Source organism: Streptopelia decaocto, assembly GCF_964273445.1.
Source record: "Streptopelia decaocto genome assembly, chromosome: 21".
Taxonomy (NCBI): Eukaryota; Metazoa; Chordata; class Aves; order Columbiformes; family Columbidae; genus Streptopelia; species Streptopelia decaocto.
Window position 1 is genome coordinate 4,021,939 of NC_138676.1, and position 25,577 is coordinate 4,047,515.

General features: G+C 56.3%; 1 protein-coding gene across 1 annotated transcript in view; it reads right to left on the bottom strand.

Annotated features, from left to right (window-relative positions):
• Positions 1-1,269: 1,269 nt before the first annotated feature.
• IGSF9B (immunoglobulin superfamily member 9B) overlaps positions 1,270-25,577 on the bottom strand; it is a gene marked incomplete at both ends in the record, with an annotated part of 34,975 nt that continues 10,667 nt past the window's right edge. Inside the window, 16 exons of the mRNA XM_082070233.1 lie at positions 1,270-1,493; positions 1,826-1,947; positions 9,729-11,354; positions 12,434-12,479; positions 13,168-13,329; positions 14,643-14,727; positions 14,888-15,114; positions 15,389-15,564; positions 17,695-17,806; positions 18,088-18,238; positions 19,919-20,035; positions 20,819-20,959; positions 21,757-21,899; positions 24,100-24,245; positions 24,345-24,486; positions 25,255-25,372. Coding sequence (XP_081926359.1) covers positions 1,270-1,493; positions 1,826-1,947; positions 9,729-11,354; positions 12,434-12,479; positions 13,168-13,329; positions 14,643-14,727; positions 14,888-15,114; positions 15,389-15,564; positions 17,695-17,806; positions 18,088-18,238; positions 19,919-20,035; positions 20,819-20,959; positions 21,757-21,899; positions 24,100-24,245; positions 24,345-24,486; positions 25,255-25,372 — 3,738 coding nt within the window. The remainder of the gene's footprint in view (positions 1,494-1,825; positions 1,948-9,728; positions 11,355-12,433; positions 12,480-13,167; positions 13,330-14,642; positions 14,728-14,887; positions 15,115-15,388; positions 15,565-17,694; positions 17,807-18,087; positions 18,239-19,918; positions 20,036-20,818; positions 20,960-21,756; positions 21,900-24,099; positions 24,246-24,344; positions 24,487-25,254; positions 25,373-25,577) is intronic.

The window sequence follows — 25,577 nt, forward strand, 5'->3', positions numbered from 1 at the left end:
CTAAAATATAAAGGCCTATGCAATCCAGAAAACCACCGGCTGACAAACCTACCCTAAGTATTTTGAAGAGGAAATACATTCCGGTGAAGAGTTAGAACAGCATTACCGAGAGGGGAACAGCGGCTCTCCTCGGATGGGACAAAGGGAGGGGACACAACCCCGGCGGGTGTCACAGCCAACACGGCCGGGCTGGAGTAGGAGAAAGAAGGGGAAAAACAGCGAAACCAGCAGCAAGGTGCTTCAAGCTGACGCGAAACGCTGAGCTTAGCTTTGCGCGGTCTCCATCCGTCTCCATCTGCAGAGCTGGGGGTTTCCAGCCACGCTCGCCGGGGCTCAGCATCTGCCAATGGAGGCTTTTTGGGACCAAACCCCATTTGATTGGGACATCTCCCCATTTTGCAGTTATGAATCAAGATTACAAATGTTACCATAGTCAGAAATCACGCTACACAGCACTGAAGAACATTTGCCAGCGATACACGGAGCGTCAGGAAGAATTAATGAAAACCACCCCCATCAGAGCTGACACGCACCGTACTTTGGGGGAAAACACCCTTGGATGAGAACAGTCCCATACCTGCGCGCCCGCAGCAGTGAGTACACGTTAACAAGGTTCAAATGCATTTGCACAGACAAATGGTGATTTCTCACATCTCAGACAGATTCGAAGGCTCGGGGTCTTTCTGGTTTTCCCTTTCAGAGCTAGGTAAGGAGAGATGTCACGGATGGTTTTGTTGCTGTTATCTTCACATAAAAGGAGGCTGGGAAGGGGGAGGCAGGGAGATTTTCACAATTACAGCTTTCCTGGGATTATTTGGTAGTGTTTTTATCGTAATCAGATTCATGGGATTACCAGTTCCCGTCTGGGTTCTTAGTTTCTTGTCAATTAATTACACCCCGTGTCATTTAATTTCTTCCGGCGATTGAGGGCCAGCTGCTCGATCCCACACTTTCTCCCTAAACGCGCGCTGCAGAAGCAGACGTCAAAAGCTCCGTCTACACCTTTTAACCCTAGAGATCTTTTCCCAAACTGAGATGCAACACCCCCCCGTCCCCCCCGCAGCTTCTCACCCCACTGCAGCCATCCGGGGTGGGGGGAGAAGCGGATCCGAGGAGCCCCCACACCCCAAGCATCCTCCCTGTTCCCCCAAGCTTGTCCCCACCACAAACCCCACAGCACAGCGTAGGGGCTTCCCCCCATCTCTCCGTCCCCCCCATGGCGCGATGTCGGCTCCCTCCACCCCCTGTTTAACCTTCTGGGGCCGAGGTTTAGAGCAAGGTGGCGTGGCCGGCGGTGTCCTCGTGGTCCACGCTGTTGAGGATGGCTGTCTGGTCCTCGGGGAGCTGGCGGTGGCAGAGGTCGTCCTTGAGCGCCGAGAGGCGGGCGAAGGGGTCCTGACGAGGGTGTCTCTTCTTCTTGCGGAGGCAGACAGCTTCGTCAGGCCACAGTACCTGAGAGCTGGGAAGGTGCTGAACCTGGGAGGCAGAGCCGTCTGCGGAAGAGAGAGAAGGCAGATGGGACCGGAGGCGGCAGCGGTGGGCTTTGCGTGCCCTAAGGGGGAGGTTACGGCAAGCCTGGACCCAAACTCGGCTGCTTGGTAAGGAAGGAACACGTTGGGCATCGGGGAAAATTAAATTAACGCACAGAAATAAAATCCAAAGCAAAAATCACTCGAGATGGGAGATGCGTGGAAGGGGTTTGGAGACAGGGGGAGAGCAGGGGAGGGACAGTGTGTGGGTGAGCAGCCTGAGGAGCCACCAATTTTGGGGGCTTGGAGACCTCTCCTGGGGATGCTGTTGGGGACCGCAGGGCCCTTGCACTCACTGGATTGTTTTCTGGATTTCGAGGAGCCCTTGGATGACTTTTTGGGCTTCTTTATCCGCTGGTATTTCAGAGCTTCGAGCCTCTCAGGTGCAGCAGCGTCCACGGACGGAGATGGACGTTTTCTAGGAAGGAAAAGCAGACAGGCACCGTCAGCGGCTCTCGGCCACGCTCGCAGCCTCCGGATGTCCCCGGCGGGGGATCGGTCGACCCCAGCCAGCTCTGCGGTGGAAAAAGAAATGGTGAGAACCCCAGGCCGAGGGAGCTGGGCCAGCCAGATGTGCTGGAGCGAGGCGCCCGAGCGTGTCCCCTGCTGTCCCCTTACGCCTCCTACGCATCGCCAAGTGGTGCCGCAAGCCCGGCCAGACCCACCGGCACCATCCAACGCCTGAGAGAGCTGCCGGCACCCCAGCTCACCTGCCTGCCATGCCCAGCACCGCTAAACGGAAAAAAAAAATGAAATCAAATAAAAAAAGGACGGGGCAGATCCTATGTCCGATAAGGCATTTCTGGGGAAGCAGTGGGAAACCCCTTGGGATGGAGAGAGAGGAAGAGACAGGCAGACGCGGCACGGCAGCACCAGGACGGGCACCACGAGCCACCCAGGGCAGACAACAGCGGGGAGGGCCTGGCCCCGCTCCCATTGCCAAAATATACCAACCGGGGGCCACAGACAGACAGGGACACAGAGGGCACACGCCGACACAGCCGGGAGCGGTACCTCCTTCCCAGGTCCCTGCTATGAGCAACAAGAGACGCAACAGCATGGGAGTATCTACTCCTTAACGCTCACGGGCTGGGAGCTGGGGTTTCTTGCCCTGCAGGACAGGACACTGAAGTGATGACACTGACAAGGTCTTATAGCCAGGGACAAGGAGGTGATTTGCAACGGGGTGTTTCCTGCAGGAGAGACCGCAGTTTTGAGGGATAGTTTTCCAGCCTTAGCGCTGGAATAACTCTTCTACAGGAACCAGCTCAAGGCTAAGTCATCTCCCCTTTGCAAAAAGGTTGGTTGTTGTTTTTTACTCTACTTTCTTCACTGTACCTGCTTTTCCAATCCAAGGGCCGGACAGTATGACTGCTGTGGAGAGCAGGGCAGTAGGGGAAAACCTCCCTAAGGAGAGCATCGGTCCAGCTCTCATCTATAACGCATCACAGCATCCCCCCCTCTTGCTGCTTTCCCTTTTGTTTCCCCCTCTCCATTTTGCTCCCATGTCCCTCCAACGTGCACCAACACCTAATGCCACAGAAAGAGCAGCAGACGCCACCGGTAGCAACCTGGGATCAGCCTGAATCACCACAGAGGTTGCAACACAAAGTGCCCAGAGATGACAGGGGAAGCATCCACAAAGCACCTTTAATTGCAATAAAGCCAAAGCTCAAAGCCAGGCTCTGGAGAGCAAAGCCTGGAGATTTAAACCAGCGTGCCTCTAACAAGCCTGTCCTACCCTTCAAAGGAAGAAAAGACACTTTTCTGCTCTCATAACTCGGTCACTGGAGGTCAGTGACCAAACCTTTTCAAAACAGCCACGCAGAGGACAGCGCTGATGGCAACTCCTGCATCTTCAGGTGTCTGTGAGCAGGGCAGGGATCAGCAAAACCCTGGCTTGGGTGGGCAGGTAGAAGAGTCACCTCAGCTGACTGCAAGGAGGCAGCATCGGTGCATTCAGACTCCTGCTTTGTCACCAAAAAGACATGGACAAACTCATCCGTCTCGTTCCTGCTCTGTTATTAAGGCGGGACCCATCCGGCGCTGCAGAAACGCTGGTTTTTGCAGAGCCTGGCACACCTGGGCTGCGGTACAGGGGCACGTCCACCCCGTGAGCCTGCAGCTCCTCATCTCCCTTGGGCTCCATGTCTGAGATCCCCAGCGGCTGACGAGCGGCGATACTTCAGCTGGAGTGGCACACACAAATAGTTCCCAAGAGATGTTTTTTCCCCTTGGGGAGTAGTTGTTTTTGGTGATGTGTGTGATCGCAAAGCATCTCAGTTCCGCTAGCAGCGTCGCAGAGCGTCAAGAGAAGCGCGGTGTGAATTGATGAAGCAGCTGGGGCACAGCAGATGCAACAGAAACCCAAACGCTGGGTATTGAAAAGCCTCTTTTCATATTTCCCATCGCAACAGGGACATCAAGGCACGGATGCTCCTGGAGAGCCTCCGTTCCAGCTCTCGGCAGAGCAGCACATCAGCTGAAGATGAAGCAACTCATCAAACAAGCTGGTGATCCTGCTGGGTGGATCCAAGCGAGAGCTTTCCCTCGTTGGAAAGACGAGGTTTACAAGCCCATACAGTTGCGGTGCTCAAATGTCTTCTTCCCAAGAGAGATGCTGCCAGCAGTGCCTCCGAGCTTGGTTTGGGCACCACCTGCTGAGCTGCACCCCTGGCACACGCTTTTCCCATTTATATTCCCAATTTGATGATTCTATGAGCTTGGCAATCCTGTCACCGTCCCACCCATCAGCATCTGCCTTCCACTGCCTGTTCCTACCACCCAGACAACTTTGCTCATGTTATTGAAGCTCAACTTGTACAAGGCTCTTGCTCTTTCCATTCTTTTTTTTCCTTCTAAGAAGATGCTGCTGTGGCACGTTGACAAAATTAGACAGATTTACGCAAGGGATTACGAGGAAATTGCCTGAAGCTCATTTCCACTAGCTCTCCATAATTGGACTTGTATTTATACACACAAATACAAACAGCAAGCGCACTGAACCCACGTGTCACTATAAATACTGTCTGACCTCTGGCAAGGAAGAGATACAGAGGAGGACAAAATTATGCTACTCACCAGCCAAATTTTATCTGCTCTACCCACCCTTTATTTCTTCAAAGGACTCCGATTCTTTCCAATTAGTTTTCATTTTAAGCTCAGCCAAAAGCCTCTTCCTGCCCTCAGAGGTAACATTTTGGGCAGCTGCCCATGAACGAGAGATATCTTGAACACCAACAGATGAGAGGTTCAGAGAGGAGGGTGAACTTCTAGAGTCTTCAGTGTGGACCCAAGCACAGGAGCTTCAAGAAGCACATGTGAATGCCTGATGTGAGCCTCTGGAGATGCCACAAACACCCAGAGCAGCAGTTTTCCTCGAGTACTCAAAGGACAACCCTTCTGAATGAGCAGGAGTCTGAAGTGCATGGACAGAGAGGCACTGGAGGGGCCACAAAGGTACCAAGGGACCCCGGGAGCTCCAGTACGGAGGACGTAGCTAGAGGAGCCATCCAACCCAACACACATCTCAGCTGCTCTTCTTCAAATGTCTTTCCACATCCAAAGCAAAGACGCAAGGGAGAAGGCCCGTGAAAGAATCACTAAAGCTCTTTCCACCCAAAAGGAGGTACCCACATAAAATAAGGCTCTAGGAGATTCAGGGGCGCAATACATGTATTTAATCTTGTGGAGGTCTCAAGAGATATTCCCTGTCTCCTCCTCTCCTTGAGACAGTGACATCCAGGAATGGTTTGGACAGGTCAGAGCACCCACTTGGACCAGTTAGAGCATCCACTTGGACCAGAGCCCACCGTGTCTCAGCCACCGCGTCCTTCAAGCCTTCATCCTCCTCAGACAAAGAGCTCGATTCTCCTGTGTGAGGCTTCACCTCAAGTGTGATCCCATGAGATGTCCTGCCGATTGGAATTCCCCCTTTGCCTCCATCCCAAGATGCCATCACGCATCGTTTGAGATCCTCCATCGTGAGAGGTGCTAGAGAAACATGGCGGCGACAGCCCCTCGCCCCAGAGCTGCTGCTGCCAAGGCATCACAATGAGGGAGGAAGGGGCTGGTCGCAGTGGGGAGCACACCGGAGAAAGGGGGGGTCCCTTCTCCAGGTCTGCAGGCACCACAACTCACCTACACGAGGGACTTCACCATGCTGAGGGGAGAGGAACGAGGAGGAGAGAGGGCGAGGGAAAAGGGGCCGGACTGGAGAGGAAGAGGGAGATACAGTCAACAGGGGAGGGAGGAGAGAGGAAGATAAATGAAAAACAGGAGTGAGAAAAATATATAAGTAAATTAAAGAGACTGAAAAGAAAAAAAGAAATCATAATAATTAAAGAAGAAAAGAAAAACGCACTCAGACAAGCAGACTCACAACTTCTCCAAGCGGGAGGAGGCATGAAACACATGCAGAGGATCAGCACATGGACAGTCTTTAAAGGGGAACCTGTTTGCTTTCAAGCGGGAGCGAGAGGTGCTCGTCCTCCTGCACGCCCGGCACCCACGTCCCTTTGTCACTCACCGCGACCAAGCCCCCGGCACCGGGACAGGCTGCGGTGACCAGGGGCACAGGGGCTCGGTGCCTTGTCTGTGGTTTTTGGGTTTCCCTCTGCAGGGAGAAGACAGCCGCCTCTTCCCCATTAGAACCATAGAATTTGGTTGGAAAAGACCCTGAAGATCAAGTCCAACCGTTAACCCAGCACTGCCAGGAGATGCGTCACCACGCGCCACATCCGAAGAGAAGATGGGAAAACCGCTCGTGCCAACTCACTACTGGCATTATTTATCGCTGCCAGTCAGTAAAAACTACCCAGCCTTCACCCAGCAAAAGCCACTGTGCCACAGCCACCACCGAGCCCGCAAACTGCCTCTCCCTCTCCTCCTCTCAGCTTTTATTACTGCAGTACAGAAATCTGTCTGGTCTGGTATAAAAATCCCTGCGCTCTGCATGCACTGACAATTTTATGACCCCAAATCATCAAGAAATTACTTGGCTGGGCTCTTTACAGGATTCCTTGCTTATTAAATAGAGATTTATTCTTCTGGCTTCCCCCTTTTTAGGGATAATGGCTCTGGAGTCGCTCCTGTAACTCCGGTCCCCAGCAGCATCTTGGAGTAGGACACAGGGCAGATGTCCTGCTCGGTGATGTGACCATGCTCCTGAAACCCCATCAACCCACAGCACCCGTCACCAGCGACAGGAGCCACACCCAACTCAGACGTGAGCCTGGACTCACCTCTGCTGCGCCAAAGCCACATTCGCTCATGTCCCTAATGCTGCCAGGGCTGGGAAACACCACGGAAAAAGAGGGGAGGAAACAGCCGCATCCTCACCGAGGGCTTCCCCATTGCTCAACAAGTCTGGCACGGTCCGGATCTCACCAAGCTTTGCTCTTCATGGGACACCCTGCTCTGGGATCAGCAGGGGAGAACACTAGAAGGTGGTGGTCAAGTGCCTCAGAGCTTTGAAGGCTGCAAGGCTCAAATGGGCTCAGGCTGTTAGGAGAACACTGGCCAGGACCTTAACTGTTCCCATCCAAGCCAGCAAAGCTTAAGTTTTCTGGAAGACCTGTCCTAAGGAAGTCTGGGCATGGCCAGGCCATGGAAACAGTCCAACCTGCAAACCCACCTCTCCTTCCATAACCAGCCTGGTGACAGCCAAATGGCTCAGCATTCCCACTTCTTGGCATCAGGAATTACTATTATCTCACCTGGCTTTAGCAGTTTCAGTGACATTCTCTGCTTGTAAGGTCTGAAAACCATCTCCCGATTACTCCATCCAGTTCCAGGGATGCCCATGGGCACCTAAGAAACCAGCCCCACAAAGGCAGCCCAAGAGGTGTTTTCTTGGGAGAGCCTTTCTTGCTTAGGGCTGTTCTATTACAGCTGGGGCAGAGGAAGTCTTAAAGCTTTCTAAAAGGAGTATTTTGGAGAGGAGGGGGTTTTAATGTGACTATGAGAACAACAAACCACCTCACCAGCAGTCTGAAACTGTAGTTACGCTGCTGCCCACCATCTTGAAAAAAAGACTTCTATTTTCTGTGATTGAGAAGACTTGGGAAGAAAAAAACAGATCCAGGTACTGATGGGAACGAAATTTTCCGTTTCCTAGACTGGAAGTGGAGACTGATTTTGGAGCCCGATTCTCAGAGCTCTGTCTGCAGCTGGGTGGTTGTTTTAACAGGCTCCAGGGGGTGGCCAGGAGCTCCTCCTGGTTTGGACCTATTCCACCTCCACAGGCACCTTCCTAACACCACACAACCCTCGTGCCGGGGCCGAGGGCGCCGCGTGTCGCTGTCCTTCAAGGAACGGCGGCCATGGGGAGATGGCACCTTGACGCATCCCAAAGCCCAACGCCAAGACACGGTGGCCACCCCTGGGCTCTCCAGCCTCGCCGCCCCCCTGAAGGCAGGGGAGCAGCAGCACGCTGCTGGGAGGGGAAACCCAAAAGCCACAGAGACTCTGCGTCCAGAGGTGTTTCCTAGTGTTTTCCGATTCCTTATTCCCCTTTAAAGGAAGAGATGGTATTGGAAAAGCCCCTTCCGTGTCCCCTCTCATGCCCCGCTCCCGGCCACCCTCCACAGCACCCACACCATCCTTTCGGACATGGATCACCCTTACCTATTGAGCTGAGGAGAAGCTTGTCTCGACAACACTGCCCAGATAGCTGAGATTAATCAAAAACAAAGCAGTTATCAACACCCGCAAGGAGCCGAGCTCCGCAACACATCAGCACGTCAACAACTCCAAAGGAAAAAGGAGGGAAAGAAACCAAACTGAAACACAAACCAAACGAGGCTGGAGAAGAAAGGGGGAAAGAAACAGAAGAGAAAGGAAAAAAGAAGAAAAGAAAACAATAATCAACAAAGCGAATGGATACACTGCGTAAAAGCACGGACAACAGTGCTGCTCTAACACGGATCTCTCCTGGAGCTGGGTCTCCTCGGGGTGCCCTGGCTGGGAGACATGGACCTACATCTACATGCTTAATTGCATCGCTCCATAGCTGTGTTTTCCAGAGGCACCAAGAAGTTGTTTCAGGCTCATTCAGCTCCTCTCCCTCCCCATCCTCTGCCCTGAGCCCTCCTGCCTTCCCCCTGTGCACCCCAGCCGTGCCGGAGGGGTTTTCTAAGGCCATAACGCTTCCAGGTACCAGAGGGTGGGAGTGAAATGCGGAGGGCGCTGCGGGGTGAAACGCTGCCTCCCCCCTCCCCAAAACACACAGCTCTTCTCCATACACCTCCAACGACACCGGCTCCGCGGGGCTGGGCGCCCCAGCCCCCCCGAGTCCTCTCTGCCACAAGCCAGAGGGGGCTTTGACCCCACCAGACAACAAGCCAAAATGAAGCGAGACGAAAAGATGGGACGAAAGCACGGCTACGGGGTCTAAGGTGCTGCAAGAGATGGAGGGAAAGAGGAGAAATACAGAGAGAAAGAGAGAGAGAGAGAGAGACGCTTTTTGCCTGGAGCAACCCTGGTACCTGGAAAACCAGCCGCTACTGTCTAGTGCAGCCACATCCCTCTTTAGGGCAGGATCTGAGTGTGCCGGCAGCCTCCCGATCTCCGCTGGGGTTATTTTATTGTTTATTTTTTTCCTCCTCTCCTGACATGCTGCTGGTGTGGCTAAGTCCTTGATCTCTCCCTGCCCGCGTCCTGGGGCTGCAGCATCCCTTTTGCAGGTGGGGCGGCGACCGTGATAGCTGTTTCTGTTCATGCATTAAAGCTCTCTAGACTCCGCGGGAAGGAAGAGGAGGAAGAAGAGGCGCAGCGGCCCTAACGTTCGAAGAAAGCCAAGAGCCAGTAGCTAGAAGAAGGAAACAACCGCCAGTGACACCAGGACACTTACCTACACGAGCCAGGTTTTTGCGTGCCTGGCAGACGGCCCGTAACCCAAGTCACGGTGCCCCCGGCTTCCCCAGCGGAGGAGACAAGCACGGTGCCGGCACCGGGAGGCTCGCCTGCCTAAAACCCGGCTCCTCCAGGCAGCGGCCATACAACCCGCGGCACCGGCCTCTTCCTAGCAAAGCCCGCGGGGTCGCCATCTCCAAAAGGGATGCTGCAGCGCGCCCAGAGAGACCCTAAGAGTTGGGATGGCGATGGCGGGGAGGGAGTTGGAGGGAGCGGGTGAGGCGGGGCGAGGGAAGCCGGGAAGGGGCCGGGGATGGGGGGGCACCACGGGGGTCACACACTTACCCCGTGGCGGCTACCGTGGTGGATGTCGGCTCCGGTTGGAGAATCTCCTCGCCGGCCCTTCTGGGAGAGGGGATGTCTCCGAAAACATCCATGGTGTCCACAGGCAGGGAGGAGCCCTGGGAGCCGGAGTAGCCGGTGGCCACGGGGGTGAAGGCGGTGGCAGGTCGGTAGCTGGGGCTGTCCCCCCGGCTGCTGGGCGCGGGGGATCCCGTCGATGGCGTGGACTTGCGGGAGAAGCTGACGGCGGCGGGGGGCTGCAGGGTGATCTCCGACACCTCCGTCTGCTGGATGAGGCCCGGCCGGGGCCGGGCACGGGCGGTCAGCTCCGGGGAGCTGTTGCGGGAGCTGAGGGGGCTTTGGGTCAGAGGAGAAAGCCTCGAAGGTTGTAGCACCACCTGATGTAAACTGGGCTCAGCCCTCCTGACCTGCCGAGGACTGGGCCGAGGTCGGGGTTGGGGCTCGTACCACCTGGTGTCCAGGCTGAATGTGCTTGTGCCGCTGGGGCCGACGGGCTCGGACGGTTCGTGGTAAGGCAACACGGGTATGCCCATACCTTGGCTGGTATGTCTTAGCTGCCCTTGACATCCCATGGGTTGCATAGGTTTGTCCTGCCACTTGGTGGTGGTGGCCACCGAGGCTTGTCCCCTGCCAGGCGACTTGCCGGTCCAGCTCTTTGGTGCCTCCAAGGGCAGGATGCCCGGGTAGGACGCGGGGACCACCTGGAGGGAGGAAGGAGGTGGCCCCCGAGGAAGGCAGCCGCTGGGCTGGGTGCCCTCGCCCGCCTCGCAGGGCTGGAGCTGGTGGGGGAACGGCGCGGGGGCCGGCTCCAGGCTGCCGAAGGGGAACTCAGCCCTGCCCCATGGCTCGGGGGACCGGCCCCCCGTGGGGGTCTGCGCCAGGGGCAACGTGCTGTTGGAGGCGTTCTCCCCGTTCTCCTCGGGGATGGTGGGGTGTCCGAAGGGCCCCTCGGCGGGCAACGGCGGGGAGGACATGACCGAGCTCAGCGGGCTGACTTCTGGCATGTAGAAGGGCGGCGGGTCCACCTCCCCGGGGCTGCTGCTGCTGAGGTAACCGTAAAACTGGTGGTGGAAAGCCCGGGGGGCCGGCGGGCGGGCCTGGCCAGTGGCCTGCAGGGCGCCGGGACCCTCCAGCGCCCGGTGGAACCGGGGGCTGTATGCTGGTGGCTGAAGGTAGGACTCCTGGCTGGAGGAGAGAGGGGTGAGCTGGGCTTTCAGAGCCGTGACGGAGGCGGGGACGATGGGGTCGTCGTTCTCCTCGTCCGACTGCCGGAACTCGGGGTACATGTCCGTCTCCTCCACAAAGGGAAAGCCCTCGATGCGCCGCGTCTTCAGGGAGGGCTCCATCTCTGCCGGGTCCATGACGAAGCGGCCGTCCGGTCCACGGCTGATGAGCTCAATGGGGGTGGTGGCCTCGGCTTCGGCCTCCGCCTTGGAGACGCTGTACTTCTTGCTGCTGATGGCTCGCTTGGTCTTCTTGTAAAGGGAGAGCTCCTTCTCCTTGGTGGGGCTCAGCATCCGCTTGGCTTGGGGGCCCTGGTCGTCCGAGGACTCCGAGGGGGGACGGAGCGTGCGGATGCTCTCAGGACTCACCTTGCCGGAAGACAACCTGGACCACAGAGGAGAAAAACCGAGAAGGGTCGGTCACCTGAAGGGGAGAGGAGAGGTCTTCTTGCCCACCAGACACATCTGGAAAACCAAGTGCTACCAGCCTGCAAAAGAAGAACCACCAGGAGAAATTTGGGGGGGTAACCAGGGCCAGAGGGAGTGGAGCTCAGCAGGCTCGGTATCCCCTCCACAGCAGGCAAGTCACACCAACACCACGCAAGAAGCTCCACGGCCCCAGCAGGATGAAAGATCCAGAGCCCGCTCCCAAATCCTTCAGAAGCTTCCTGAGCCATCCACACCCAGGAAAGCAACCGAGAGGAAGGACACCAGGCCAATGTCCCCTCCCGCGGAACGCAGCATCTCACTTGGAGATGCCAGCAGACCATGGCAGACCAACTTTTTCCCCCTGTTCTCAACACTCAAGAGCCTCAAAAGGCAGCAAGCCTCAGATTAGTTTGCTCATCCCTATCCAGAAAACCTCGGACAAACAGGATTGAAAGGCATATGATAGTAGAACCAACAGAGAGGGTGCAGGCACCATTATTTCAGCACAGAGGATGAAACAAAAAAAGCAAGATGAAGATCAACCAGCACCAGGACATTTTGCAACAGTTCAGGAGCCAAAGCATGAGGCATCCACATCTCGGGCTCTCGAGCTCGCACTGGGGAGATGCTCCCACTGTTTAGCAGCTAGACTTGCTTTTGATGGGCTGTGTAAGCACCACGATCCGCCAACTTCAGACACATCTGGCAAGAGGCTTCAGTGGGGCACTCTTCATGGGAAGAGAAGCGATATGCATGTAACGTTGCCTGAATTTCCCAAGAAAAACCAGAGCCAACAGAGAATGACTCAACAACTACACCAAGCTTGCTGCACTCGTCCCTGCTGCTTTCTGCTCCAAAGCCCATTGTCTCTTGTGAACTGTTGTGTTCCCACAAGGTCAGGGAACACCAAAAACCACTCGTCAGCAGCAACCAAACAAGGTCAGACACTTCCATTTGAGCCTTGCAACAGCTGTAGGAAGGAGACAGCACCTTGAGGACCCACAGCCTTGTGCCGCATCTAAGACAGATACTTACGGGGACTCCAAACTCTTCCTGCAGTGGGTTATCGAGAGAGGAGGGTCTGGAAGAGAATAAAAAGGGGAAAGAAGAGAGAACGCTAAGGAGGCGCAACAGTGACAACAAGAAGACAAACTCAACACCAAGACAACAAAAGACACTCAATGAGAGGCCAAGGTTTCATTGCTCCAGTGTTTTAATGGTTGCTGACAACAAACAGCTCCCGACACCGGGTCCTGCCCGTCCTGTCACCGCAGTCCCGCAGGCTAGAGGAGAAGGAGCCCCATTTCCCTGGCCCCTATGGCTCCCCAAACACCCTTTTCCCTGCCAGTCGCTCCTGCAAGGTGGTGGCAGCCCCAGTTTTCGTGAAGAGGAGCAGCAGGGTCTCCTTTGCTGTTGGACACCCCCTGCTGCAGGTGGGATGGAGCTGGAAAGCCCAGCTCCCGGGAGCGATCCCCCCATCTCTGACCCAGAGGATGCCCCAAGCCCTAAGCCCCCGGCTCTAGGAGTTATCACCACGTGAGAGCGCTCCCTCGGAAATCCCCAGCTAGTTTCTCTGGCGCCTCGTCACCCACCCTGCCTCTCCCGCTCCCGACCACAGACGCTTTCAGGCACAGCCAGGGGATGAATTCAGGGCTTCACCTGAGGACGCGCACGGACGGAAGAAGAGACAGACAGGGACAACGTTACCACCACAACACAAACAGGGAGGAGGGGTGAGGAGGAAGGAATCACAGCGGCGACGGGCTCACCTTTCTTGCGCTTGAGCTTGCGTTTGCGTTGCTTGTTGACGAAGCAGGCGGCAAGTGTGCTGAAGAGGATGGCGGCAGCCAGGAAGCAGATGGTGGCAACGATGCCGGCCAGCACCGGGCGGGCTAGACCTTCGTCCGTCAGGTCAGGCTGAGGGAATACGTCTGGGGGAATAAAAACCAACCGTCAGGTGTCTGCTGCCTTCCCCGCGGACCCACCCCAGCATGAAGGGCAAAGCTCATTCCTGGTGCGGGGAATGATAATCTCAAAAACAGCCCCTGCTTCCAACCCGCATGGGGAGAGCAGTCAGTGCCGAGGGATTCACCAGCCTTGCACCATATAAACCTTTTTGTGGACCCTCAGCGAAGAAGCCTCCGCGCCACACGAATATGCATTTATGTATAAGCGCACACAACTGCACCAAACCCGCAGTTACAACTTGCTGCAGCTCAGACTGCAGCAGCACAAGGCGTTTTCTCCTTTCTCAACATTCTTCAGCTCTTTAATTGAAAACTGGCCTCCAAACCCCCATCGCACCCCTTCGCTAACCACAAGCGCACCCGAAGCACCAGCAGAGCTTCAGCTGCGGCCATTTGCGGATGCAAACGCTGCACACAGCAGCTCTCCTGCCGTGCGCTCACACGCAGGGTCAAGCACACGTTCTCCTGCTGGGAGCATCGTCCTTCAGCCTGGCCGAGCAGCCGCCGGGGGCCGGGGCACACGCACACCCCGCGGGAGCTGCCAAACCTCATCAGGAAAACCTTGCGAGAGGAGCAAGGGCAAGCGAGCGGCAGCTTGCAGCAGGCAGCTCCCCACACAGCACCGGCACCACTTGGGGGCAGAGACAGACCGTGCAGAGAGCTGGGTGGCTCCTTGGCTTTTCCAGAGCCATAAAAACGGGGTTTGCCGCATCCCCCCTCCTCCTTCCACCCTTGCCTTCCCCATCGCAATCACACATCCTCATCTATCCCTTGCTCAAGGAGCATCCTCCGAGTTGCACGGAGGCACAGGGTACCCGCGCGTGCTGCAGCGTGTTGCAGTCTCCTGTTGCAAAGGTTTTTTTTCCCCTCTCCTCGGACTCTGCACTGCAGTGCTACGCTTCCCTCTCTGCACTTTTCATTCCCATTTCCAGGCTGTGCAGAGCTTTGTACCCTCCAGGGCTGAGATGTGCTGCCCCTCTGCACCAGTGGACGCCTGACAACATTGCGCTCCATGGGAAGGACTAATCGGGGTGGTTTGTCCTCACCCGCTCTGAGTGCCCCTGGTCTGTTTGCACGGGGCCATCAGCGTGCCCAGGACACCGATTCTAAACATGTCCCCATCAGCCCAGCTCACAGTCCGAGCATCTCAGGCAAAAGCACAAAAACTGACGTAAATAAATACTGATGCATGACCTGAGCGCTAGAAGCAAAGATGCTCCCACAGCTGGAGGTAGAAGAAGGTAGAAGGCACGAGAGGGCACAAGTCACCCCCTTACCTGTACTGGACACACCAGCAACGTTGCTGGGTTCGCTGATGAGATCCTGCATGACCGCCAGGACCCGGAACTCGTACCAGGTGTCCTGCAACACCAAGCACACCCATCAGGTCCCCACCGCAGCCTTCAACCCTGCCCAGCTGCTTGAAGACCCCAGCAGGGGGATCGAGCCACCCCAAAAGCTTTCCCAGAGCTGCAGCAGATGGTGTGACACCAGAGATACAGTGTGGGCAGCCCCTGCTTACCTGGGACAAGTCCTTGGCAAAAAACTCGCTCTCGGTCCCCGGGATGCCGTCATCCAAGATCTCCCACCTCTCTGCGACGCGGAACTCCATGATGTAGCGGTCGATGGGGAAGGTGTGGTTAGCGGGAGGAAGCCACGACAAGAGGACGCCTTGCTGTGTCCGGTTGGCTGTTAGGCACCTCGGTGGGGTAACCAACACCAGAGGCTCTGGAGTTGTTACAGGGAATGCTGGGGACAGAGCAGATGGGACAGGGACACCTATGAGATGGGGTGAGGGGAAGCACAGAGGATGCTCTTCTATGTGCGTCCCATTGGTGGCCAATGGACCACAGTGGCAGTTCCCGCTTTCTGTGAGTTTAGGGCACACCTCTGCTACGTTCTTCCTTATTTCAGATACGCAAAAGTGGCAGATAGGACACAAGGACCAAGGCAAAGGGACACTCCTCCCTGGTGGCTTCCTAAAGCCCTTTCCCCTCCTCCCATGTGCCCATGGAGGACCTACCTAGAGTGTTCACAGTGACCACCTCACTGAAGGAGCTGGTGCCCAGCTTGTTTTGAGCCAAGACACTGAACTGGTATGCAGTCTCTGGTTCCAAGGTATCCACCAGTAGCCAACTGGAACCAGCTGGCACAGGGAGAGACAGCCAGTCGTGGGGGCCAAACTGGGCTCGCTTCACCCTGCCGAGAGAAAAGGGAGCATCCTCAGGGACGGCGCCTTCGACAGGGAGGACAAAGAGGCAGCGTTAACTTCTCGAGCGAAAATGGAGCTTTCCTGAGCAATGGTTTGGTTTGACAGCAGCGATGGGTATGGACATGGAGCCAGCACAGCTCCAGAGCTGGCTCAGGGATGGCACACACAGGGATGCCAAGGCACAGGGCACCGTCCCTTTGTGCCACACCAGCATCCCCCAGCTCGTGGGGACACGGCCCCCAGCCCTCCCCTCTGCACCCTCTGAGCAGGCCCAGGGACAAAAGCAGAGCCAGCAGCCCCACTCTGAGTTATCTCCATCAGATCCCACGGGCTAAAGGGGAAGCTGGTGCAGTTTTGCTCCGGTGAGTGCCGCAAAGGGGTCGGCTGGAGCAGGAGATGGGCCCTGTTCCCATTTATACATCAACAGCTCCTGAGCCAGAGCCAAGTTGTCCCTCAGCCACAGCCCTGTGCATGCAACTCCACAAAAGACATTTAACTAAACCATCATTTTTTGCCATGTTTGCACAAGTCGGGGGCTGCCAACACCACCCAGGGCATAACACAGAGAAGCCCCATGGTGAAACAGCCCCATGTCCCAACACAGCATCACTGCGCTGCAACGATATTGCAAGTGTTGGTTCCCACGTTATAGAAACGCTCCAGGGAGTCCCAGCCCTCAGCTGCATGATTCAGCGGTGTCTGCAGAGGATCTGAGAAGGCCTGTTCTGCATAGATCAGTGGGCACACCTATAGCCACCGGCACACAGCCAGGTAAATCCACTGAGTGGGATGTAAGAGACAGAGCGAAGACAAATAACGTCGCTGCGAAGGGAGCAAAGGGTGAGGTGGGAGAAGCGGTAGCAAGCTGTAGAAAGAAGCAATTCGGTGGAGAGCCATGCACGTGCAGCTTGCCTCCACCAAACTGGCAGCAAAACCTCCGCATCGCCGCGGCCCCAGCTGGGACCGTGGCTGCCGGGATCCCCCGCGGCACAGATGGGGTTTCCCGGTGGCATTTCACCCCACCACCTTCGCATCCTCTCTCCCTGGTGCTGCCATGGGCCAGCAAGCAATGGTGAGGGGCGAGGATGGGTAAATGCCAGGCGCTGGGTGATGGAGAGCACTGGGGATGCTGCGGTGGCCCTGGAGAGCAGGGCTGGCATTTCCAACACCAACAACCACAGAAGCAAGAGAAGAATGTGGCCTCCCAGGTCCCTACAGCACACTGTGAATTCCCTAAAGCAAGCCTGGTGCAAACACCTTTCCCGAGGACGTTTTCATCAGAGCGCCACGTGCTGCCTCATTTTTCTCCTCAGCTCACTTAATTTCTTCTTCTTTGTCTCCCAACTGCCCAGTCCCACCCCACAAGTACCAGCCTCGGGCTGGACCAAGGCAGAAATCATCACGGGCAGCATCTACCCTATCTCCACTCTATCAGCAGCCTCTGTCACAGCAAATTAAAGCAAGGAAGGAAAGGGAGAGCGAGAAGAAAGGCTGAGGAACGCCAGCCCCAGAATTGGGAAGGCGCCATCCTCTCCACGTTTGCAAGGACAGCTTTTCAGACAAAGACGACCCCACTGCGGGCAGGAGGGACGTACCCACTGTTTTTGGGTACCGGGTGGCACTGTTTGGCACGAGAGCGATGGGAGCAAAGCCCCGCGAGGCTCAGACCTGGCCGGCATCTCACAGCAGCTGGTTGTGAACTCAGCTGAGATTTAATCACCTCCAGGGAGCCACAGAGCAAGGAGAGATCATTTCTGCTTAGTCACAGCTCTTCCAGGACACACTCTATAAAGGTTGCATTTTCCATCCTCTCCCCGGCTGTTAAGCTTCATAAACAGTTTATCTTGAAATTAGATGCTAGGGGCAAAGTTACAGGAGCGCAAAGCATCTCCCTTGCACCATAAGCTGAATAAAACCCGCCGGGGCAGACGGAGCTCCTGGCTAGCACAGAAGGGAGAGGAAACACGGGAACTGCACGATCCCACCACCACCCCCCATCTCTCCAAGGCACCGAATAGGAGCTCAGCCCTCCCCACCCTCCCTTGAAGCTCGGGTCGGCTAGGAAGGAAAAGAAGCAGAGAGCAAAGCATGCCAGGATGACTCACAGAGGGCCGTACCAAACTGAGAAAGTCTGCTCGTATCCACCGTCGTAGCCGGGCTCCCAGGAGACGTTGGCTGAGGTCATGGCGGCCACGACGTGCACGCTGGTCGGGGCGTGAGGGCTTGTGCCTGTCGAGAGAGAAGGAAGGGTTGAAGGGGAGCAAAACTACATGTTATCTGGCAAAGGATCTACTCCCAGCCATGATTCAAGGGGATTCCACTTGCACCAAGCACAAACCACCTGGAATTTCTGCTAGAAATAGCAGCGGGACAGCTGTGCCCACAGGTGGCCGCAATAAGAGCGGGGGAAAAAAAAGCAGTGATAAATAAGATTTAAAGACACAGTTCTTTACAGGAAGCACCCTTGCTGACACACTACCCTGAGGACCTGTCCCCAGCCCTGCCCGTACCTACGACGGTGAGGTGGGTGCTGGCAGTAATGCTTGCAACGACGTTGGTGGCGACGCACTCCCACTCGCCATGGTCGTCCTTGCCGAGGGCGCGGATCTGCAGGGTGCCGCCGGGCAGCGTGTTGTGCTTGCTCCTGCTGGGCTTCCCTACCTTGGGCAAGGAGCCGGGCGAAGAGAGAGAACAAAACAAAACAAAACACGACTCAGCAGGGGGTCGCGGGGCAGGGCGAGGCGGCAGCGGGGACACTAAGCTACCTGCGCGGCCCAGGGGACACCGCCGGCCACCGGGAAGGGATCTGGTCTCTCCGGTCGCGGCAAGGCAGCCGGTTCCCCCGTTTTCGAGAGGACCTGGCGGGGCAACGCGAGAGGCATGCGTCAGGGAGGCTGGTGCTCGGCACTCGCGCACAAGCGGAAAACCCCAAGGCGCTCGCGCGGACACCGAGCCCTGCGCCGGGGCTCAACCTCCAGCATCCAAAGCTGAAACCGCTGCCGGGAAGGTGCACCGGCCACCCCCGGCAAACACCCTCCGGGGTGAGGAAGGCACCGCCAGGAGATGCCCAAAATGCCAGCAAGGGCCCCATGGGGACATGGGAGGTTGGCGTGCGTGGAGGTGTCCGGGAGCTCTCCAGCCAAGCGGAAAGATGGATCTTGTAACAACTCATGTTTATGCCCATCAGCTGAGCAAATCCCACGTTGTCTTCAGTCCTCTTGAGCTGTTCTTCAGACCTCTACCGATCAACACCAGGACCCAGAGCTTGAAGCCAGGCAGGATGAGCAGAGGGGCACGTGAAATTCATGGTCTTTGTGAGTCCTTCAAGGGACTGGTCAGTGCTGGTGGGGTGATGGGGAGCGAGGGAGCTTGTTTCTGGCACCTGTACACTCAGCACAGGCCAAGCCAGCCCCAAATGGATTTGAGAAGGAATGATGACATAAGGAGGAGGGCCAGAAGATACAAGAGGGGCAAAGCTAAAATAAGATGGAGAAAAAGACTAAAGGGCCAACAAGTTTTAAGTAGGTCACTTGCAATCTGTGCAAGTCGTGGTCCTCGTCATGCTGGTAAAAGGAACTCAAAGAGATCCAGCACCTCGCACTGCAAGGGCTGAGGATGGTGCCCACTGGGGTGACTCGGGGACCCTGCTCACTCTCAGGAGCCCTAAGAAGGGGATGGGAGGCTTGGAGAGAAGATCTTGATGGCGACAAATCGGCCAGAAGGTGCCCTGCGTGGTGGTTTTCCTCCAGGAGCAGTGAAGGTGGGAAGCAAAGGACTGGCTGGAAAGCCCTGGTTGCTCCCAGGCTGTGCCACCACATTGGCTCCTACCCTGCCCTACAGAAAGGGACACCTTGAAATCATTATGTCCAGTCCAGCATCATTAAAACATCTTCTTCTCAGGGTTTTCAAAGTCACGGGGCAGCAAAGCAGCTGCCGACCAGTCCAGACCCTTGCGAAAACACAGCCAAGGGACCCCCGGACAGGCTCCGATGACACGGGAGAACGGCATCGCCGGGGCTGCCGCGTCCTGCCGGTGACCACCTTGCGGGCAGGCGAGGAGGGCGTCCTGGGGTACGCCGGCGAGGAAGAGGAGGGGCTGGGGCAGGGGCAGCGCTCAGCTTTGCAGATGCCACCGTGATGGTTTCCCGGGGTTACGGCACTCGGTGGCCACAAGCCGGGCTTTTCCCCCACCCACCTGCGGGACAGGACGGCAGTGGCTCAGCCCAAAGCGAAGCAGCTGTACCTGCAGTTTTGTTCTTACCGGGACAGAGTGTGGCTTCTCTGTCTGCAATATTCACCAAAAGCCAAAGGCACTGCAGATTTGTCTGGCAGGCCGGGTACCTTTCTCCAGGCGATGATGGGAAAGGGGTCTCCGGCAGCAGCGCAAGGAATCAACAGCTCCCTCCCTGCCTCCTGTCTGTACTCCCAGCCTGGTAGCACCGTGAAATAGGGGGGGTCCTGCAGCCAAGGGAAAAGGCAATGAGTGTCACCTCCCACCATCAAAACCAGCCCTTTTCCAAAACAAATGAATCACTGGTTTAGGTAAGGTTGAGACATCGCAAAGCTGCAGCGGGAAGAGCACGCTAAAGCACACCAAATTACACACCCCGAGGGAAGCTTGCTCCAAAGAACCGCTGCACTCGAGCACTTTAAGGTATAAGGAGATAAACAGGAAAAAAAAAATACAAAAACCACCCACATCACATCAGACATCAACCTGATTCCATTGACTCCGCAGCCGCCTCGGCGGATGTGTGTGTCTGCGAGGCACAAAGCGTTATCACGTGAAGCGCGGTGAATCACCGCCGCTCAAAGCACGGGAGGGTTTGTTCGGGGAAGGCAGAGGCAGCAGCTCCCACCCCAGCCCTGACGGGAACCCAGCGCGCCTGGAGCTCCGCACGCAGCCAGAGCACGCGGAGCGTCCCCAGAGCTCAAATCATCCATTTAACTAAAACCCTCCGTGAACCCAAGCCCAGGTCAGCAGGGCTAAGTGTTTTGCTGGCAAGAAGGCCATCCCAGGGGCACATTTCCTCCAACTACTCCGGTCCAGCGCAACCAAAGCAAAGTAAAACTTGAATTTCTGCACGGAATTACCAACCAAGTAAGTGGCATGGAAAAAAAAGCAACAGCTCATCATCCCTGCAGCACCCTGCACAACACTGGGAGCATTTTTTTGCACAGGAGGACACAGCCCACAGCAAATCTGCTGGCTGCGGAGCAAGGATTTAACAGGCAAGTTACCTTCAGTACCAGTCGGGCAGGGGGAGACTGGCCCATCGTACCCAGGGCGTTATAAGGCACACAGGTGTAAGTGCCGAGAGCATCTTCAGTTGCCTCCTCTATCCGGATCGACCCGTCTTCCAGCAGGTTCCAGCCAGCATACTGCAACGGTGAGAAACAGAGAGCTGATTTACCCTGCACAGCTCATCATTTTCCCTTCAGCCAAGCCCAGGGCGGCTGTCACGTCCCCGGGAGACACTCAGTTCCATTCCCAGCATCCGAGGCATCTTCTCAGCTGCAGAGAAACGTGGGCGAGATCAGCCCATCCAAGCACAGCCCTCCAGGAAGGGCTGCCCTGCTCTGTGCGCACCCAAAGACACGTGGGTTTATCTCACCGCTGCTGCCCCACACACAGCCAGGCTTCTTCCAACAGCCCAAAAGATTTAACATCACCATCTATCACATCCTGACTAAAACTCCTTTTATCCTGGTGGCACCAAGGAGACAACTCCACCCGAGAAGCTGAGGACACCAAGGACCAGGAACCCGCAGCAGCAACAGGTTTAAACCGAATTAAAACCTCGGATCATTAATATTTAGGCAAAGAATTATAAATACCGAGCATTTTCGTTAAATATTTAATGGCTAGTACGTTTGCTCAGACTATCAAACCGTGATTATAAGAAGACAGAGACTTGTTAAAAGGGTCTTTTAACCACCAGCGGCCCTTGGGGAAATAAAAGGCCATCGGGTCACTTTGGTGGGTCTAGGGGACAGACAGCATGTCTACAGGCACCCGGGCTCCACCAAGAACCCCAATTAACTCTGCCCACAGCTGACAAGGAAAAGCAGCATCATCCCACTCGCAGGGCTGCTGCTTCCCACCGGGTGCCCGGTGACGCTCACAGGCGCTTGCAGGGGACACGAGGGTCCCCAAACCCAACCTGGGGCTTCGTTACCTTCTCGATTCGCAGGGGACGTCCGTCTTTGTTCCACTTGACCAGCGTGACGGGCGGCTCTGCCTCGACCGGGCAGCGGATGTATCCGTGGATCCCGATGGGAACATAGATGACGGGGGGCATGTTCACCACGCGGGCAGGATCTGGGGGAGCGGGAGAAGCAGCACCACGTTAGCAAGGGATAAGAGCCCATCTCCCCCCCACCGCCGGGCTTCAGAGCATCTCCATCGCTTTTACAATCAATTCCAAACACAAATACCACCTTGGCTCCCGCAGGCTGTTATCTCCAGGCTTGCTACGGCACAAATCCACCGTAATACCTGGCATTTCTGGGAGGCTTTACTCACGCCCAAAGTGGTCCTACCTGGGGCTCATTAAAAGTTGCATTTAAGAAGAAAACATTAGATATGCCCGCTCCACACGTTGCACTCAGCCTGGTGCACGCCCGCAACGCCTCGTTTTGCACTATTTCAACTATTTCAGCAACTCCTGAGCCTTAAAACACAGCAACCGAGATGGGAAAAGGGATTTGCGGCCGGGCCGCCGTGAGCCCTTCACCTCCTCTCTGTTTGTACTCACAGCTCGTGCCTCATTGAGGCTGGGTCGCGCTGAGCACCAGCCACCTCCACCCTTTCCGATGGGATGCAAAAAGCTTAAAATACACAACCGAACCCCCCCGCGCCGCACCACCCACGCAGCGAGGCGTCTCGCAATCCTCCAAGTCTAGGATGTGTCATTAACAGCGCTTCTAAGAGCTTTTTAATTAAGTGCGAGTGGGTTGGAGAGAACCTAGACTTCCTTTAATAAGAAGCTTCTTTTTTTAAAAAATAAAAAAAGTTACTTTTAATAAGAAGAGCGAGTATTTCTACAATCTTGTCTAGACACCAGCAGCGCGAGGTTACGGGAAAATCCTGCCAGGGCTTACGCTGCTTTAAGGGATGAAAGCGCTTTTTTGGGGCGCAGCATCCTTGCGCTGCTGATGCAAAAACACAGATTTGGGGGTAAAGGTAAGGTGTTTGGGGGAAGGGATGGAGGACAGCAAACAGCACTGTAACCCAGACTGCCAAGCGCTGCATATGGAGAGGGCTTTATCCCCCTTCTCCGCTTGACTCCACCTCTTAGGAAATGTAATCAAGGGCTCCGGCAGCAGGGGAGAGGGTAATGGGATCCAGCCTTTCACTACTGGGTCACTGGCCATGGGCCAATCCGGCTCACTAATGCCCCAGAGCTGTGTCCCCATCCCAAAGCCACTCCGGGGGTGGGGAGCCTCCCTCTCCATGCATCGGCCCCAGTACAGATGGCAAGGTTTCCTCTAGAGCAAAAGGGGCTCGCAGCGCAAAAAGCCAAGCGCAGGGGCCATCTGAACAGCAGATTGTCCAAACGCCGTTTTTCCTGCCATTAGAGCTATTTTTAACAAGCTATCAGCCTTGACGAGTGTTCCTGGATTAGCGGGCAGGGCAGATTTAATGGCCTGAAGCCACACGCTTTCCCAAGAGCTGCACCAGCCGGGCGCATCCGAGCCCCGAATCGCAACTGTGGCTCCGGCTGCACCGTCCCCTCGCCCCTTTGACCATCCCCAAAGGGAAACCATCGCACTCACCAGCCCTTCTCATAGTGGCAAGCGTGGGGTTTCCCGCTAACCAGTGGCAGATCTACAGGCAGCCCTCAAAACCTGAGTCGCAAGCCTGTCTTTCATTATAAAATAAAAACCGCCATAGTCTTTTATAGCAGAGCAATATTGCAATTGCGAGCGACAGCAATTGAGGCCATTAACGTCGAACGGCACAGGACGCTGGCGGCACACTACCCATTACCGCCCGGGGAGCCCCAGAGAACAAGCGTGGGAAGCAACGCTCCTGCTACAGCCCCTTCTCCTCCGCTCCTTTAGATCAGTTACCGCCTGGAAAATATGACACGCAAAAGCTACCGCGCTCACAAAATAATAAAAAGCCACACCGCAGAAGCAAGCCCCTATAATAAATACCCAAAAATACAAGCAGGTTGTTGAGACTGATGGCCCTGACGTGGTGTTTCCCTGCCCGGTGCTGTGCAGCCGCTGAGAACAGTGTGACGGCAGCAGTGGTGGGAAGATGGGGACTGAGTCAGAAGCTGCTGGTACCCAAGGTGGACACTGGTCCCAGCTGAGCAGTGATGATGCTCAGACTATTTGCCTTCTACGAGCACATGTGGGATGCTCTAAGCCTTTTGCTAAGGATGACTGCGTGCCCATCCAAAGGCTGCTGTCACATCAACCCGAGTTTCCCAGTATCATACTGGGATGACGGGGCTGCCCCAAAGCCGGGTATTATCAATCTCAGCCCCATCCCCGCTGCCCGCACTCACACTGCACCGTCAGGTAGGCAGAGGCTGATGGCGAGCGGCCCAGGCTGTTGCTGGGGATGCAGGTGTATTTTCCGGCATCCTCTGGCTTGACACGGAAGATGATCAGCGTCCCGTCGATCAGGATCCGCACCCGCAACTTCAGGTCGCTGCGAGAGAAGGAGGGAGGAGGATTGCGGGGTGACCCAGGGGCAATGCGGGATCCGGGAGAGAGACAAGGAAGACACGCCACCCCGCCAGGTACACACTTTTTGAAGTAGACGTTCTCCTCCTCCCAGTACCACAGGTAGGTGAGGTTCCCGGGGTACGCCTCGGCCTGGCAGGTGAAGAGCGCATCCTGGGAGATGTTGACCGTGATGTTCTCCGGAGGGGAAACGATGAAGGGAGGTCCTGGAAGGTGGGAAGGGAGAGAAAAGTGTCACCCCCACCCTTACAAGTGTCCCCACAAAGGTTGCTCAGGCTCAGCTCCATCACCAGGAGTTGCTGGGGGGCTCTGGGGCAGAGCTGGCCCCAATCTCGTGGGATCCCTCAAGGAAAACAGTGGGTTTATTATTCCCAACTCTTCCCCTAATCTCTGTAGTTTTGGGGAAGGGGCCTCGCACCCGTGACGCACGGCTCTGCTTCTCCCAGGGCACACAAGCTCACACCTCCCTTCATCCTGAGCACTTATCCAGGATGGCATCACCCACTGGAAAAACCCAGCGGGACAAAGTGCCGGGAGCCGGCAGTAAGCGGCCATGGCTCGCCAACACGGCGAAAGCAGAGCAGAGGACACCCTGCGCTCCTCTCTCCGCTGGTAGCTGTTGACCTAATTAAAGATTTATTTAATAAAAGAGGGAGCCAGGAGCAGGAGGCCTGCCATGCATCGCCGCTATCTGACGAGGCGCTTTGTGGCAGTCTCAATCTTTTCCCCGCTTCCCGAACAAAACCGAGCTGCCATGGGGGCCCAGCTGTTCATGGGCACGGCCACCGCTGTGCCCCAATTAAGCTGATTCCTCCATCCTACAAACGGGATGCAGAGCCAGGGGGATGCTGAGCCCGCAAGGCTGGTGGGTGGCTTTGGGGTGCTGCTGCAGCCCACAGAATTCCCCACATTCAGCCCCACAGGGACACCGGTGGGCAAGGAGGAGCCGAAGGGGTTGGGGTGGGAGATCTGACCTTGCACGAGCAGGCGCGTGGTGTGCACAGCCTCCCCCTGGATGCTGTACGCCCGGCAGGTGTAGGCACCCCTGTCCTCCCGGCTGATGGAGAGCACCGTCAGGCTCCCGTCGCTCACCTGGGGACAACAAGGGACAATCCTAGTGCACAGAAAGGGACAGAGCCCAGCCCAGCAGCCTCCGTCCCCCATCGCCACAGCAGAGTAGCTGTGGCTGCTTTTAGTGCCAGATGAGAAATGGGTTTTCCCCGCTCTGCAAGACTTGGGATATTAATAAACCAGCACACGCGTTTCTGCTCGACGCCAAGGGGAAGGAAAGAAAGGA